At 36.4% G+C, this 16,329-nt stretch overlaps 1 protein-coding gene and 1 long non-coding RNA gene across 2 annotated transcripts in view; both read right to left on the bottom strand.

The window, feature by feature from the left end:
• Nucleotides 1–1,367: 1,367 nt before the first annotated feature.
• Nucleotides 1,368–16,329, bottom strand: part of LOC123524293 (E3 ubiquitin-protein ligase MIB1-like) — a 155,038-nt gene continuing 140,076 nt past the window's right edge. The window contains exons 17-22 of the mRNA XM_045302371.2: nt 15,866–16,047; nt 9,821–10,010; nt 9,043–9,121; nt 6,947–7,033; nt 5,846–5,949; nt 1,368–5,169 (exon numbers count right to left, since the gene is read on the bottom strand). Of these exons, the coding sequence (XP_045158306.1) occupies nt 5,029–5,169; nt 5,846–5,949; nt 6,947–7,033; nt 9,043–9,121; nt 9,821–10,010; nt 15,866–16,047 (783 nt within the window). The 3' untranslated portion in view covers nt 1,368–5,028. The remainder of the gene's footprint in view (nt 5,170–5,845; nt 5,950–6,946; nt 7,034–9,042; nt 9,122–9,820; nt 10,011–15,865; nt 16,048–16,329) is intronic.
• LOC128555730 (uncharacterized) lies at nt 14,026–15,784 on the bottom strand. Its single transcript, XR_008370305.1, has 2 exons — nt 15,394–15,784; nt 14,026–15,230 (listed from the first exon to the last, which is right to left on the bottom strand). It is a non-coding gene; the product is annotated as an uncharacterized LOC128555730 (long non-coding RNA).

Genomic DNA, 16,329 nt, shown 5'->3' with positions numbered 1-16,329 from the left:
CCTCCAGCATTGACTTGAACAACCACAGTAGCTGAAAAGAGGCTGTGTTAACTCATACACACTTTGTCTACGCTTCATAGATTTCCATCAGTAGTTCAAGATTTACACAATTCCATCATGCTTACCTGGGACAGCTCAATGGGGATGGCATCAACATACAGCAAAATCATTAATATTTGTGGAGGGCAAAATTAATTAGCATGGATTATGTGCTTATGACAACCCACAAAATGAATTCCTGATGAAAAAAAAACATTCCCGTTCATTTTCATCTTCATTTTCATCACCCACCCCCAAAGAAATATCATGCCGATGAAATTAAATGGTTTTACAGTAAATTTAAAAATAAGAGCACTGCAATGCGGACCAATATACGCCCGAAGTATGACCTTTGACCCTTAAGTGTGATGTTGACCTTGAAGTGAGCCAAAACGTGCTCTGCATGTCATCTCGATGTGGTAAACATATGTGCCAAGTTTCTTTAAAATTCTTCAAGTAGTCCAAGAGTTACAGAGCGGACACAAAACAAATTCATATGATCTTTGACCCCTGTGACCTTGACCATGAGGCGAGCCACCCAAAACATGCGCTCTGCACATCGTCTCGATGTGGTGAACATTTGTGTCAATTTCTTCGAAATCCTTCAAGGGGTTAAAAGTTAAATAGCGGACACGGAATTGCTAACAATTGGATGGACACTGGTGTCATAACATAATACGTCCCTTCGGGCATATAATAAGTAAACATTTTGTTTTGCTGAGTTTTACATTGTACCAACACAATTATACGCCATATTGCAACCATCCAGCTCTGATGGTGGAGGAAGACCCCAGGTGCCCTTCTGTGAATTATAATTATCATCAAGGGCAAAAACCTGGGTAGAACAACCGACCTTCCATAAGGCAGCTGAATGTTACCTCACATGAAGAACTGAATGCCCCAAGCGAGGTCTTAAACCCGCACTGGAGAGGGACAAATGATTCAAAGTCAGCAACCTTAAGGATGTATGCTAGAATTTGGTGCGAAAATTTTCCCAATAACAGAAATTCTTCAAACTTTGGATATTGAAGGACAATCATCTAAGAAACAAAAAAATGCAATAAAAATCACAGGTCACAGGTATCTAAAAAGAGTTATCTGCCCTTGAAAACGGCATTTCCCCCCCCTTCAATATCCAAAGTTTAAAGAAATTCTGTTATTGGGAAAATTTTCGCCCATCTCATATACAAGGAATTCTAGCATACACCTTTAACCATTCATTCAAGGAAGCCCCAAAATAACATTTCTGACAAGGTTATTTTTCTTTCTTTTTTTTTTTTTTAAAGAAAAAGAAGTCTGACAAAATAGATATAAGAAAGACCAGCAAATACAAAATCTACCAATTTATTTATCACATCTGAAAAATGACCACAGGCAATTTGTAACAATTTACTCACATGCAATAATTATATGGTACAAAGACCAGTTTGAAACTAGTGTGACAGCATTTATACAAACAAGGGCAATATCCATGATAATGGGGAATTAAAATATATACAAAATAATAAATGAGCCATGCCATGAGAAAACCAACATACAGCATTTGCAACCAGCATGGATCCAGACCAGCCTGCGCATCTGTGCAGTCTGGTCAGGATCCATGCTGTTCGCTTTCAAAGCCTATTGCAATTAGAGAAACCATTAGCGAACAGCATGGATCCTGACCAGACTGCATGAATGTGCAGGCTGGTCTGGATCCATGCTGGTCACAAACGCACTATGTTGGTTTTCTCATAGTGCGGCCTAAATGTAGTCTCACAACAAGTCTCTGTCTTGTACATAACTATATTCTTTCAAAATTTACTTCTTGTTTTTCAACATTTTGAACTTAGTAAGTCTTTTTTTCCCCTTTGATTTAGAAGCTTTTGCCTGTGAAAGTTTCTGGAAATTTAACCATTTCCAGTCACTAACTAACTGATGCAAATATTTCAATTCACAAGTCAAAAGAAGTATCAAAACATTTAGCTGAATCTAAAAGTTCTCTTGCTGCTGCTTTTGATACATCATGTAGGTTATTAATAAATTTCAACTCAGATGTAATGCACTTTCCTTTTCTTTTGTTTTCATTGAAATTGAACTTATCCAACTTATCAACCAACAAAAAGAAATTGCATTTAAAACCAGTTTTAAGGAAAACAGATGTTATGCATTCTTTTCTTTTCCCCAATAATGAAATATGTGCACCGCTTTTGAAAAATGTTTAGCCCCAGGGGCTTTTATTCTGGTGTATATGGCAATACTAAATGAACAATTGCAACAATTTCTTCAAAACATGCATCAAGTATTTTATCAACATCAAAAATATAAGGTACTTTTTTTCTTTCCAGACTGTATCACTGAATTTAACCAATAGATACTTATATTAAGTATAATTATATAAATAACAAAACAGTGTTGTATTTACAAAGTATAATGTAAGAATTATTTACAAAACAAAATTTATAAAGGTTTATATATTATAGTGAGTTTCCCATTTAAGTTCCTACTGCAATACATTTTCAAAATATTTACACTATCAAATTTCAAAATAGGGAGAAATCTGAGTTGATAACATGACCATTTATTATTTATCCGATTTGTCTCCAGATAAACTTCAGAATATCACAATTTTCAAAACATGTGAAAAAGTCAGTTCAGTGTTGTGTAATCATTAATGTTCATGGGGGACTTATTTTTGTGGATTTCGTGATCGAGTCAATCCATGAAATTTAACCTCCAGCCTGCTAAATTTATAAAATGGACTGGTCCATCATTCAATTTGGGCAGTACCATTTATTATTCAAATGGATGTTTGATGAAAACTTATTGACTGAATAGCGAACATTCTAATTGAATTAATGGACACTAGACTTCTTCATGATTAAATATCCCTAGAACTACCAGACTCACTCTGCCTTGTATTTACTTCATATTTATGAAAACTTACAAACATAACTTCTTACAAAAGCTCTAATAATCTGACATAAATCTGGAGGTGTATCCCTTGGTTTCAAAATGCTCTGCGAAACAAATTTAAGACTTGCAAAGAAATAACACTTATAAATTAACAAAGAATTTAAATATCTAAAAGCCAACAAAAAATTGTGCACAAGTGTGCAACAATATAAAATGAGCCGTGACATGAGAAAATCAACATAGTGGCTTTGCGACCAGCATGGATCCAGACCAGGCTGCGCATCCGCACAGTCTGGTCAGGATCCATGCTGTTCGCTTACAGTTCCTCTAATGGCAATAGACTTTGAAAGCGAACAGCATGGATCCTGACCAGACTGTGCGGATGCGCAGGCTGGTCTGGATCCATGCTGGTCGCAAACCCAGTATGTTGGTTTTCTCATGGTGCGGCTCATATTATTTATGATTCAATGCATACTTGGTTATACAACAAGAGCTGTCTAATGACAACATGCTAATCTTCTTAAAACCCTTTTACATAAAACTAGCTTTCATTCAGTTTATGATGCCAAAGAATCGTGTTAAGTTTGAAAGGATTTGACCACTAGTTTCTGTGTAACCTACTAACATGCAATACCGGAGAAAGTGTGACAAAAGCTCTACTATTCGAACAATTTCAAACAATTGAGTTAAAAATATGTTTGTGATAGAAAAGCACTAAATACAAGCATTGTTCATATACTAAGCACTCATATGTATCATAGATAAGCTTCTTTAGTGAACTGTTTTAAACAGGGTTTCAAAACAACATAAAAGCTAGGAGATAATACCCAATAGATCTACATTCATATCACACTAATTAATTCACACACTTATTTAGTAGCAAGCTTTAAGCTTATAGACACAACCTAAGGTCCAAGGTTATAAAACTTTAATTCTGAGGGAATGAAATTTTGTGTTTTGGGTTAAAACAACTATTTCAACGGAAAGTCAATTTTTGCTGTTCAATGGCATTAATTTTTTTGTGGACTGACACAAACACAAAATTCACATAAATTAGTCCCTCATGAAAGTTAATGATATCCTAGTATTAAGGTAGTTCTGCATGCTTGGATCGGAAATTTTTCTACAATGAGATTAAACTCTGATTTTTCAAAACTTCAGAATATACCTACAACATTCAGCAAATAAAAAAGATAGGGTCGTGTGCTTGATTTTTTGCTAGACTGATTTGAAAAATTTGGACCTCACGCAATATTTCATAATGGGAGTCTATGGAAAAATCATTACTTTCTAAACATTTTCGCGAATAGAATTTTTCCTACAATGCAGATTTTGGTGAAACTTCTTACAGTTGTAAATAAACACATGACCTATAATTTGGTGAAATAAAATGTACAGGTCCGTGTGCTTATTTTTGAGATATTTGACCATGATTAAAGTGCACCGGACATTTCACGCTAATTTCAATCATTATTTTGATTATTTTAACGTGTCATATGTTTTAATATCATATTTTGACTTTAGAAATATAGCAACAGTGCCATTGTAATAAATTTACTCATAAATTTCAATTAATTCTTAAAATCATTTTCATTTCCGTACGTCAAATCCAGGCCTTATTTTACGTTTTCTGGATAAATGACGTTACGCCACCACTTCTGGTTTATTAAACGTGCAGAACTACCTTAAACACTTAACATTTCAAAATTAAAACAAAAAGTGATGCGAAATAAACCCAGTCTACAGTACATAAATTTCAAGACAGCTTTTACAGTGCACAAACACCTTTCAGCAACCACTGAAATACTAATATTGTCCATCAGACATCTAACTCGTATTTTATCTGTAGATCAATACTTAAACTTACACACGCTCCGGTCAAATCACTACAGTTGATTTTAAATATCATGACATGCCTGACTTCAGTTAAACAGCATCATTCTTTTAGCCTAGTACATGTTAATTGTTTTTATCTTTGTACAAAAAAAAAAATCTTCTGATTTGAAGCACAACTTCTTTCATTTTACACAGTTCCCAAAAGTCTGGCAAAAGTTCTCTATTTCTCCCAGCATTCATGTGTATCTTCTATGGCTGTCAGTACAGCAGAATTCGTTTCTCAACCTGTTTCCGACAGATCGGACATTCAGCCATACGGTCGCCGCACATCTGACAGGTTCCATGGCCACACAAGAATATCATATTTTTCAGTCTATCCATACACACCGGGCAGCAAGTCTGAAAAAAGGAAGTTGCAAATCGATTTTCAGTATTTGTTGGTCTTTCTGGATGTACCAATGTACAGTATTGAATTTCCTAGATTTTGTAAAAACTAAATACTTTCAAACATCAATCATGATTCTGTCAAGACATAATCAGGAAGAACATCTGCCAAGCTAAGGATCAACCCTGCAATAGCTATCATTTTTGAGGTTGTCTCTGAAAAGATGTGTGACTTCATTCATTCTGGAGAGTACTGTAAAGTATGAATACGCCTATTTCACAATTGAGCCGTGCCATGGGAAAACCAACATAGTGGCTTTGCGACCAGCATGGATCCAGACCAGCCTGCGCATCCGTGCAGTCTGGTCAGGATCCATGCTGTTCGCTTTCAAAGCCTATTGCTATTAGAGAAACTGTTAGCGAACAGCATGGATCCTGACCAGACTGCGCGGATGCGCAGGCTGGTCTGGATCCATGCTGGTCACAAAGCCACTATGTTGGTTTTCCCATGGCACGACTCAAATTTCTCTGATTCTTTAGGGTGCTAGGTGGTAAGCATCCATATCTGGACATTAGTAATTCTAGTTAGAGAAGCAGGGAGACTAACATGCCAGCCCAAACTTTGTAGTGTCATACTAATGGACCACTCTTATAGCAGAAGGAATGCTATGGTAACTTTAGTAATGCTCACCTGATCTTTGATATCCTGTAGTTGTTGTTGTAGTTTCTGGATGTCTTTACCAACGTCTTTGGCTCCGTTGTTCATGATACCAGCTGGCTGCGGGGCTGGAGGGGCTAAAATATACATACATACAACACAATCAATATTTGATCTTTTCCAAACGCACTAATCTTAACATTTAAACTAGAGATGCTTTTGAGAAAAGCACATGTCTCCCACAACTGCCTAATCATCTAAATAGTAAGTCAGTCTTTATATACTGTTTACTTAATCCACATGTGCATGCGCTTTCTTGACACCAAAAGGACACCTATACTATTAGTAGTATAGGTGCCGGTTTGGGGGCAAAACTGCGCAAGAAATCTGACTGTTTTTGGTAATTCAAGGGCCATAATTCCGAAGTGCCTAGGCCGATTTGGCTAGTTATCGAACTTGGCCGAGCACTTATTGGCAGACACATTTTGTTGAAGTTTGGTGAAGATCAAATGAGAAATGTTCGACTTAGAGTGCGGACAATCTTTGTGACAGACAGATAGTCACACAAACAGACAGACTGGAGGAAATCAATACGTCTCCCACACCACTGTGTGGTGGGAGACCTAATAATAAGCACACGCGCATGACACAGAGGAGTAGGAAAATGTCTTTTTTTATGGAGGCACAGCCTTGAGATCAAACTCACAATTACCCTCCACATTGGTAGTCTGTTATTTTCAGGCATATACTGACAGGCATTACACATATGCTTTTGATTTCTTCCATGTCATCAAAAAGAAGACCATTAATAAATGGTCAATGACACCATTGTCAACACAACTTTTACAATTCCGATGTCCTTACAATGCCCCAAATATATGCTCGATTTGGTCTTATGTAACTGTTCATTTGACAAAACACCCACTCTTTTAACTTTCAATATGCCTATAAAATGATTTTGTTCTAGATTTTAACAATCAAAGCCATTATGTTCAAAATTTAAATGATATCAACTTTTTGGTAACATTTTCGCCATAACTGATATTTCTGATTAGTGCCAAAAACACCAATGATCTGGGTATTTTTTCAATGATTTATTCATTAAATGGAAATTTACTACTTGCAAGTACTTACGATTTCCTCCACAGCAGACAATGAAGGGTACCAGTTTATCTATAGAAGCTCTACACTGCACACATTTCTTCATTAAGCTTGCACAACCTGAAAAGAAACACATTTTCAGCTATTAACAATAATTGTTTTGCCAGAGAATATTGCTTTAAAGACTTTTCATCGGAAACTTGTCTGAAATGAGATTGAAACAGACAAGACAGTCTAGAAGATTAATTAGGCAAGATGTAATTTCTGCTAAGTTCTACATTTGCAACTTATTTACTGTCATGAAAGCTCATGACACCACCAAAATATAGGTGAATGTCAGTAGTTAACAAACAGAAGAGATAATTTTAACCCTTAGCGTACTAAATTTCTAAAATGGACTGGTCCATCGTTCAATTTGGCCAACACCATTTATTATTCAAAGGGGTGCTTCACTGAAAATTTACTGACTGAATAGCGAACAGTGCAGACTGGTCTGCAGTCTGCACTGGTCGCAAAGGCAGAATCACTTGCCACCAGCAGGCTGAAGGTTAAAGAGTTTATCATTCAGACTAATTTTTCAGAAACAAGAGGGTCATGATGGCACTATATAGCTCACTTGACTCAAGTGGGTACATGCTGCTTATAGTACAACTGGTGGTTTTAACACATGATATATGAACTACGAATGTTCATGACTTGAAAAACTCCAGGGTTGAACAGCATGCAATATATGATCATATATGCCTTATCAAAGTTTTCGCTATATAAGGTGATGTGAAACAAGTGAGCTCCATTGATGGCAGGGGGTAAGATTTAAATGAATATTGTTTAAGAACAATAAACAATGCTACAGTCAAATATCTTAAATTGGTATAGGACTATTTGACAATGCTACACACCAAGTATCTTAGCATTTGGCTTGGAGAAGGAGATTTTCTATGGGTTTTATTTCTGTTGCCATGGCAACCAGACTTCTGCATGGAATAAAATTCTTTGAATGATTTTGGTAGAGGATCATTCAAGGATCATCTAGGTCAAGTTTCATCAACTTCCACCTTTCAGAGGAGATGCCATTTGAAAAAGAAAATGCAGATGACAGCTGACGTACAATGAATGATCACATTTATAACTCACCTCAAGCACTTCATGCTCAGGCAAGTTAAAACAGGTTTATAGCGACATATACTCATTGTTCGAAAATCAAAATTAAACGCCTTTCGAAATTTATAAAACTGTTTTTTGTATAAGTATCGATATCGCATATCATTGAAAACTTCAAAAACTATCAATCAAAAGAAGCAAAATATCTGGGCGGATTTTGAAATCATGAACAAAATCAATACTCCACATGGGTTTTTCATGTATTTAATATTGGTTTTCACCTTTTCTTTCCTTACTTTTCAATCTCTGATATACATTTTATAAAAATGAAGGTATTCAAATTTTCTTTTATTTTCGCACCATATCGAGTGAGTATTTACAACTGAAACTCGGTATCAAGAATTCCAAGGGATTGAGCTTACTTGGAGATAAACAAAACAGGACTTAAAAATGATATTCTATGCATGTTCAGGACTGGACTCGAAAATGTCTTTGAGATAGTAAGAATTTGAGGAAAGTGAGTTCGTGATATCGGATTTCAACTGTATTTGTTTTGTTGTGTTTGAAGGCAAACTGGCACTGTTATCAGGACGTTTTAGCTCTAAATTATGGAGGCAGGTGCCCCTTCAAGCACAGTTGGGGCAACTGGGTAGAACCACGTACCATAGAAAGCCAGTTGGATGGTTTCTTAACATGAAAGGGTTCTATGTCTCCTGTATGGTTTCCAACCAAAAGCAAGGCAAGTGATTCCAAGTCGGCAACCTTAACCATTGTTACGGTCACTTACAACATAGCCTGTAGGTTTAAAACCAATCTCTGACAACTGCGTCAGGGAGTCATCTCTTTGGCTTGTGGTTAGAGCATTGGCCTTCCACCCAGGCAACCAGGGTTCGAATCCGGCCTCAGGAATATGGGATTTTCCATCATAAAATTCTATCCTCTTCAATTTCTGTTATGCTCTAAGTCGTAAGACCATCACGTCACAAACGCTCCCTACTGACCAAACATTGCAACAGTATTATACTTACCATCACAAGCACACATATGAGAGCAGGGTTTGAAGAGAACCGATGCCTTCTTGTCTGAACATACAACACATTCTTCTATCTGTAACACACAAAAAATACAATAATTATGCATTAACAATGTATTCTGTGTATTTTGTTGCATTAACTATTTCCTTTTTGTCATGTCACTGCACTTTTCCATTCCAGTATTCTTGCCAGAATTGTTCTTTAAAAAAAATTCTTACAGATAATTTTTTTATCAGCAGGAAATTTTCATGATGCTTAGTACCAATAACTTGAACTATCACTAAAAGTGATTAATACCCCCACAATACTGCTTTAACAGAGTATGTAATACAAATCTACAACCTGCCGACTTTGCTCAGAAGGCAGAGTGCAGATCTACAAACAAACAAACAAATCTACACTTCATGATCATGTAATCTCATTGGATCTCCTTTCTAAAACCCTGGAAGTAGTCCAAGCATCAATTTTGTTTTCATTAGAATTAATTGGCCAGACAGACTTTAAGATAACTTTTGCTTTAGAATAAAATGCACAAGGAGAACTGTAAGAGGCAGTTAACAAAGCCTTACCAACCATTAGTACCAATTAATATCAGTAAAGATTTGTTCAGATTTTTGACATTTTACACAATTACTCAAAAGTATGAAAATATCTTAAATCTGTTTGTCGTAAGGTAAATGTATGAAATATTAACCTATGAACTGGCAATATACTTTTACCTATCTTACTTTCTCCATACACAGCACACATCAAACTAAATATTTCTACTAACCTTTGTCCTAGACTGCACATGCTCCTTACACAGCAGACATTTCTTCACCCTAGGTGAGCACAGGGAGCAAGTTGCGATGTGACCACAGGGGCCAAACAACGTATCCCTCTTCAGATCTGAACAAACCATACACTCTTCCAGGGCCTCTTGATCGTTACGTATGATGGCAACATTGGAAGCACCTCCAGGGCTGAAATACATACAGTAAAACCTCTGTTAAATACGCTATCAATTAACACCTTCCAATAATAGTAAATACAGCTGAACCTTCGTAAGTGGCCACCTGTATTAGGTTGTCACTTGCCTTTAACATCCCGTGACTGACTCAACATGGCCTTAGGCAGCCTACTGCCTTAAGCTGTCAGACTGTGCCTCCCCCACCACCACACTCCCAACCATTCCCAACCACTGGCAGGCTGCTTAATACAGGTTTGATGGTATGTTCATAGTAAATTATTCTCTCCAAAGCAACAGCCTCTATAATGTTAAAACATCTCTGTGCTACAGATTCTGCTCTGCTGAGGTTTCCATGTAAGTTATCACAAGATACAAGGTGACGAAGTAAAGAAACAAATCAATTTCTCATTCTAACTATGCCCTAACATCACAAAATAGAAGTTAAAATCTTCAAAATGGTTCAATATGGTTTGCCATATAACCTGCCTCGAAAGGTCAAAATTTTCTTTTTCTGTACACTAAATGACTTCCTTTGCGAGGCCATCTTTCTTTCTTCCCATTTAATACATAACCTGCCTTGAAAAGTCAACTATTTTCTCTTCCCATTTACTCTATAACCTGCTTTGAAAGGCCAACATTTTCTCTTTCCATTTATTACATAACCTGCGTCCTGTTCACTACATAACCTGTCTTGAAAGGTCACCATTTTCCCTTCCCATTTATCTACCAACAGCAAAATTTTACCCCTTCTGAGAGACCACTTTTCATTTCTCAAGCGAAGCCTTTAAAGATAGGTTTGACTGTACTCAAAAACTGACAATTTCACAAGAGATAGTGATAACAGGAAACAAGTAATCAATTTATAGAAACCTCCTTATATTACATAATCAAAATTGTTAATACAATTTTACAATCTTAAAACTAGTTTTACAATAATGGAAACATTAACTCAATTTTCTTCATTCATTCTAGACATGCAATTCCCTGTTGTATTTACTTTTGATAAATATGTGACAGAATTTTCCTGTTGAAGAGTGAAACAAGTTGGTAAAACACCGGACTAAAAAGCAGTCACTGATGTTCTCAAATTGAATTCTGACACCTTAAAATTTTGTTAATTTCAACGTGTTAAATCAAATAAGTTGAATTCAGCAAACTTCATTTTCAACAAGGATGCCATAGTCACAAAATACGCACGTCGAAAGCTTGTTAGAAGAAATGTTTTTGTTACAGAACTGCACATATGATTCAAATATCATGACAATAGCTTGACATTAATTTTGACCTATTGACCTTGACCTAAAATGAGTATCATGGCTGACTGCATAGTTTGGTTTATAAAGTTTGGTGACAACAGGTAGAAGCATCCATCAACCCACTAAAAGGCCATATAAGAAAATGTCATTCTTTTCTTTCATTTGACCTCTAAGTGACCTTGACCTTAGACCTAGGGACCTGGTTCTTGCGAACAACACTATGTCTCATGATGGTGAACAATTGTGCCAAATTATATCAAAATCCCTCCATGCATGAAGAAGAAATGCTCCTGACAAACAGTCATTCTTGAATTTGACCTTTGACCTCTAAGTGTGACCTGACCTTAGACCTAGGGACCTGGTTCTTGTGCACGACACTCAGTCCCATGGTGGTAAATATTTGTGCCAAGTTACCTCAAAATCCCTCCATGCATGAAGAAGAAATGCTCTGGACAAAGTGATTCTTGTATCTGATTTTTATTTATTTTGTTGGGTTTAACATCGCACCGACACAATTATAGGTCATATGGCGACTTTCCAGCTTTGATGGTGGAGGAAGACCACCAGGTGTCCCTCAGTGCATTATTTCATCATAAGCGGGCACCTGGGTAGAACCACCGACCTTCCGTAAGCCAGCTTGATGACTTCCTCACATGTAGAATTCTACCCCCCCCCCCCCCGCCCGTGAGAGGGGCTCGAACCCACATCAATGAGAAGCTAGTGATTTGAAGTCAGCAACCTCAACCACCCGGTCACAGAGGTCCCCTTCTTGTATCTGACCTTTGGCCTCTATGTGTGGCCTTGACCTTAGACCTACGAACCTGGTTCTTTCGCACGACACTCTGTCTCATGATGGTGAACAACTGTGCCAAGTTACATGATAATCCCTCCATGCATGAAGAAGAAAAGCTCTGGACAAGGTCATTCTTGAATCTGACCTTTGACCTCTAAGTCTGACCTTGACCTTAGAGCTATGGACCTGGTTCTTGTGCATGACACACCGTCTCATGATTGTGAACATCTGTGACAAGTTAAATCAAAATCCCTCCATGTATGAAGAAGAAATGCTCCGGACAAAGTTTGTGGACACCCGCCCGCATAGGGTGTTCTCATAATACACCCAGTCTTTCAGATGGGCGTATAAAAATCAATGTGTTAATATCTTTCAATATAGTTAGTTGCAAAATTCTTTTCTATACTTTTGTTCCAGCAACTGATAGACGTAGGGTCTTTTCGCCCAACTGGTTGTACACGAACAGAATTAACTAGAACTGTCACAGGAGTGACTCATACCCTCACCATACGGTCTTGTCACAGAAGAATGGCAACCATAAGGAATCTTAATACTTTGGAGTACTTCATCCTGGGCTTCCACATATAAGTAATACTAGTATAATACTAGTATAGTAATACTAGTAAATATATTAAATCTCTAATATTAGAGATACACTAAAAGTGAATACAAAAAAGTGTCTTACTGACCCATGTTACCACGGAAAAATGTTTTTACTTTTTACATAGGACTTATAATAAAAAAGTTGATAAATACCTAAAATATTGAAAATCTAAAAATAGGATTTCTAAAAATAGACTAATTCCTGGAATTTAAGGGGAAGCAACTCAGTACAAAGGTTAAACAAGAGCACCGCCTTGCGGGTGCTGACGCTCATCTGATTTTTTTTGTGTAATAGAAATATTGTCCTACCCATGATTTTCTAAGTCTAAAAAGGGCCATCATTCTTGCAAAAAGCAGGATAGAGTTATGTTTCTTGATATACAGTGTCCACTTATGATGGTGAAAAACTGTTGCAAGTTTTAAAGCAATAGCTTTAATAGTTTATGAGAAAAGTTGACTTAAACATAATACTCAACCAAGAAAATGATTTTCTAAGTCCAAAAGGGGCAATAATTATTGCAAAAAGCAGGATGGAATTATGTTGCTTGCTGTACAGGGTCAGCTTATGATGGTGAACAAGTGTTGCAAGTTTCAAAGCAATAGCTTTGATAGTTTAAGAGAAAAAGTTGACCTAAACATAAAACTTAACCAAGAAATCTGATATTTTCTAAGTCCAAAAGGGGCAATAATTATTGCAAAAAGCAGGATGGAATTATGTTGCTTGCTGTACAGGGTCAGCTTATGATGGTGAACAAGTGTTGCAAGTTTCAAAGCAATAGCTTTGATAGTTTAGGAGAAAAGTTGACCTAAACATAAAACTTAACCAAGAAATCTGATATTTTCTAAGTACAAAAGGGGCCATAAATCTTGCAAAAAGCAAGATGGAGTTATGTTTCTTGCTAAAACAGGGTCAGCTTATGATGGTGAACAAGTATTCCAAGTTTCAAAGCAATAGCTTTGATAGTTTAGGAGAAAAGCTGACCTAAACATAAAACTTAACCAGGCAACGCCGACGCCGACGCCGACAACCGCTCAAGTGATGACAATAACTCATCATTTTTTTTCAAAAAATCAGATGAGCTAAAAAGGGCCATCATTCTTGCAAAAAGCAGGATAGAGTTATGTTTCTTGATGTACAGTGTCCACTTATGATGGTGAAAAACTGTTGCAAGTTTTAAAGCAATAGCTTTAATAGTTTATGAGAAAAGTTGACTTAAACATAATACTCAACCAAGAAAATGATTTTCTAAGTCCAAAAGGGGCAATAATTATTGCAAAAAGCAGGATGGAGTTATGTTGCTTGCTGTACAGGGTCAGCTTATGATGGTGAACAAGTGTTGCAAGTTTCAAAGCAATAGCTTTGATAGTTTAAGAGAAAAAGTTGACCTAAACATAAAACTTAACCAAGAAATCTGATATTTTCTAAGTCAAAAAGGGGCCATAAATCTTGCAAAAAGCAGGACGGAGTTATGTTTCTTGCTATACAGGGTCAACTTATGATGGTAAACAAGTGTTGCAAGTTTTAAAGCAATAGCTTTGATAGTTTAGGATAAAAGCTGACCTAAACATAAAACTTAACCAAGAAAACTGATTTTCTAAGTCCAAAAGGGGCAATAAATCTTGCAAAAAGCAAGATGGAGTTATGATTCTTGACGTACAGGGTCTGCTTATGATGGTGAACAAGTATTCCAAGTTTCAAAGCAATAGCTTTGATAGTTTAGGAGAAAAGTTGACCTAAACATAAAACTTAACCAAGAAATCTGATATTTTCTAAGTACAAAGGGGCCATAAATCTTGCAAAAAGCAAGATGGAGTTATGTTTCTTGCTATACAGGGTCAGCTTATGATGGTGAACAAGTATTCCAAGTTTCAAAGCAATAGCTTTGATAGTTTAGGAGAAAAGCTGACCTAAACATAAAACTTAACCAGGCAACGCCGACGCAGACGCCGACGCCGACGCCGACGCCGACAACCGCTCAAGTGATGACAATAACTCATCATTTTTTTTCAAAAAATCAGATGAGCTAAAAAGGTTACTTCCCTTTGGCTCTAAGCCAATCAGAATGAGATATAGTGAAAATACATCTTACAACCTTAAATTCTAGGTAAAAGGGGACACAATTCAAGAAAAATAGTGTCAGAGTTATGCACCTTGTGTCATATGATGTGGGTGATGAGGTGGAACATCTATTTTAAGTCTGAATCAAATCCATTCAGTAGTAATTGAGATATAGTGAAAATACATCAAAATTAACCTTAAATTCTAAGTAAAAAGGGGCATAATTCATGCAAAATTGGTGTCAGAGTTATGCACCTTGTGTCACATGGTGTGGGTGATGAGGTGGAACATCTATTTTAAGTTTGAATCAAATCCATTTTGTAATAATTGAGATATAGTGAAAATACATCAAAATCAACCTTAAATTTAAAGTAAAAGGGGACATAATTCATAAAAAATTTATGTCAGAGTTAAGCACCTTATGTCACATCATCTGGGTGATGAGGTGGAACAACTATTTTAAGTTTGAATCAAATCCATTTAGTAATAACTGAGATATAGTGAAAATACAACAAAATTAACCTTAAATTCTATGTAAAAGGGGACATAATTCATGAAAACTTGGTGTAAGAGTTATGCACCTTGTGTCACATGATGTGGGTGATGAGGTGGAACATCTATTTTAAGTTTGAATCAAATCCATTCAGTAGTAACTGAGATAATGTGAAAATACATCAAAATCAACCTTAAATTCTAAGTAAAAAGGGGCATAATTCGTAAAAAAAATGGTGTCAGAGTTATGCACCTTATGTCACATGATGTGGGTGATGAGGTGGAACATCTATTTTAAGTTTGAATCAAATCCATTTAGTAATAACTGAGATATAGTGAAAATACAACAAAATTAACCTTAAATTCTAAGTAAAAGGGGACATAATTCATGAAAACTTGGTGTCAAGAGTTATGCACCTTGAGTTACATGATGTGGGTGATAATGTGGAACATGTATTTTAAGTTTGAATCAAATCCATTTGGTAATAACTGAGATAATAGATTTCGGGACGCGACGGGACGGGACGCGACGGGACGCGACAAAACTGACTCCTATATACCCCCCTCAAACATGTTTGGTGGGGGTATAACAAGTAACAGAAACACCATCTATTATAATTAGGAACCTTTTCTACTATAAATTTTACTGTTAAAATCTCTCTTACCTGAGTCTTTCTTTATGGCATTTGGCAAGTGCTTTACACAGGTTGGGGTCAGGACAGAGGTCAAGTGGGGTCTGTCCCTTTTTATTTTTGATATTCAGGTCAGCCCCATTGGCAGCCAGGAAACATGCAATAGAAGCACTTGATTTCTTGTCTGCTCCCGGAGTACCTAATCCCATAAGTAACTGAAAAGATAGCAAGGCATATTTACTCACTAACTTTCGAACAGTCAAAAATATTCAATTTTAAATCATCATTAAATCATCATCATAATAATAATAATAGTCGTCGTCATCATCATCATCGTCGTCATTACCACATTCACTAACATCATCAACAAAACCATGATCATTATCACCACCAACACTCTTACCATTTTCATCATGCCATTGATCATCATCATCACATTTCTTTTCAACATCATCCATCATCTTCACATGATAACTACATTTTCATGAAAGTTGACA

This window comes from Mercenaria mercenaria, chromosome 3 (assembly GCF_021730395.1).
Source record: "Mercenaria mercenaria strain notata chromosome 3, MADL_Memer_1, whole genome shotgun sequence".
NCBI lineage: Eukaryota > Metazoa > Mollusca > Bivalvia > Venerida > Veneridae > Mercenaria > Mercenaria mercenaria.
The sequence above is the reverse complement of the archived record's forward strand: the minus strand, read 5'-3'. Positions and strand labels throughout refer to the sequence as shown.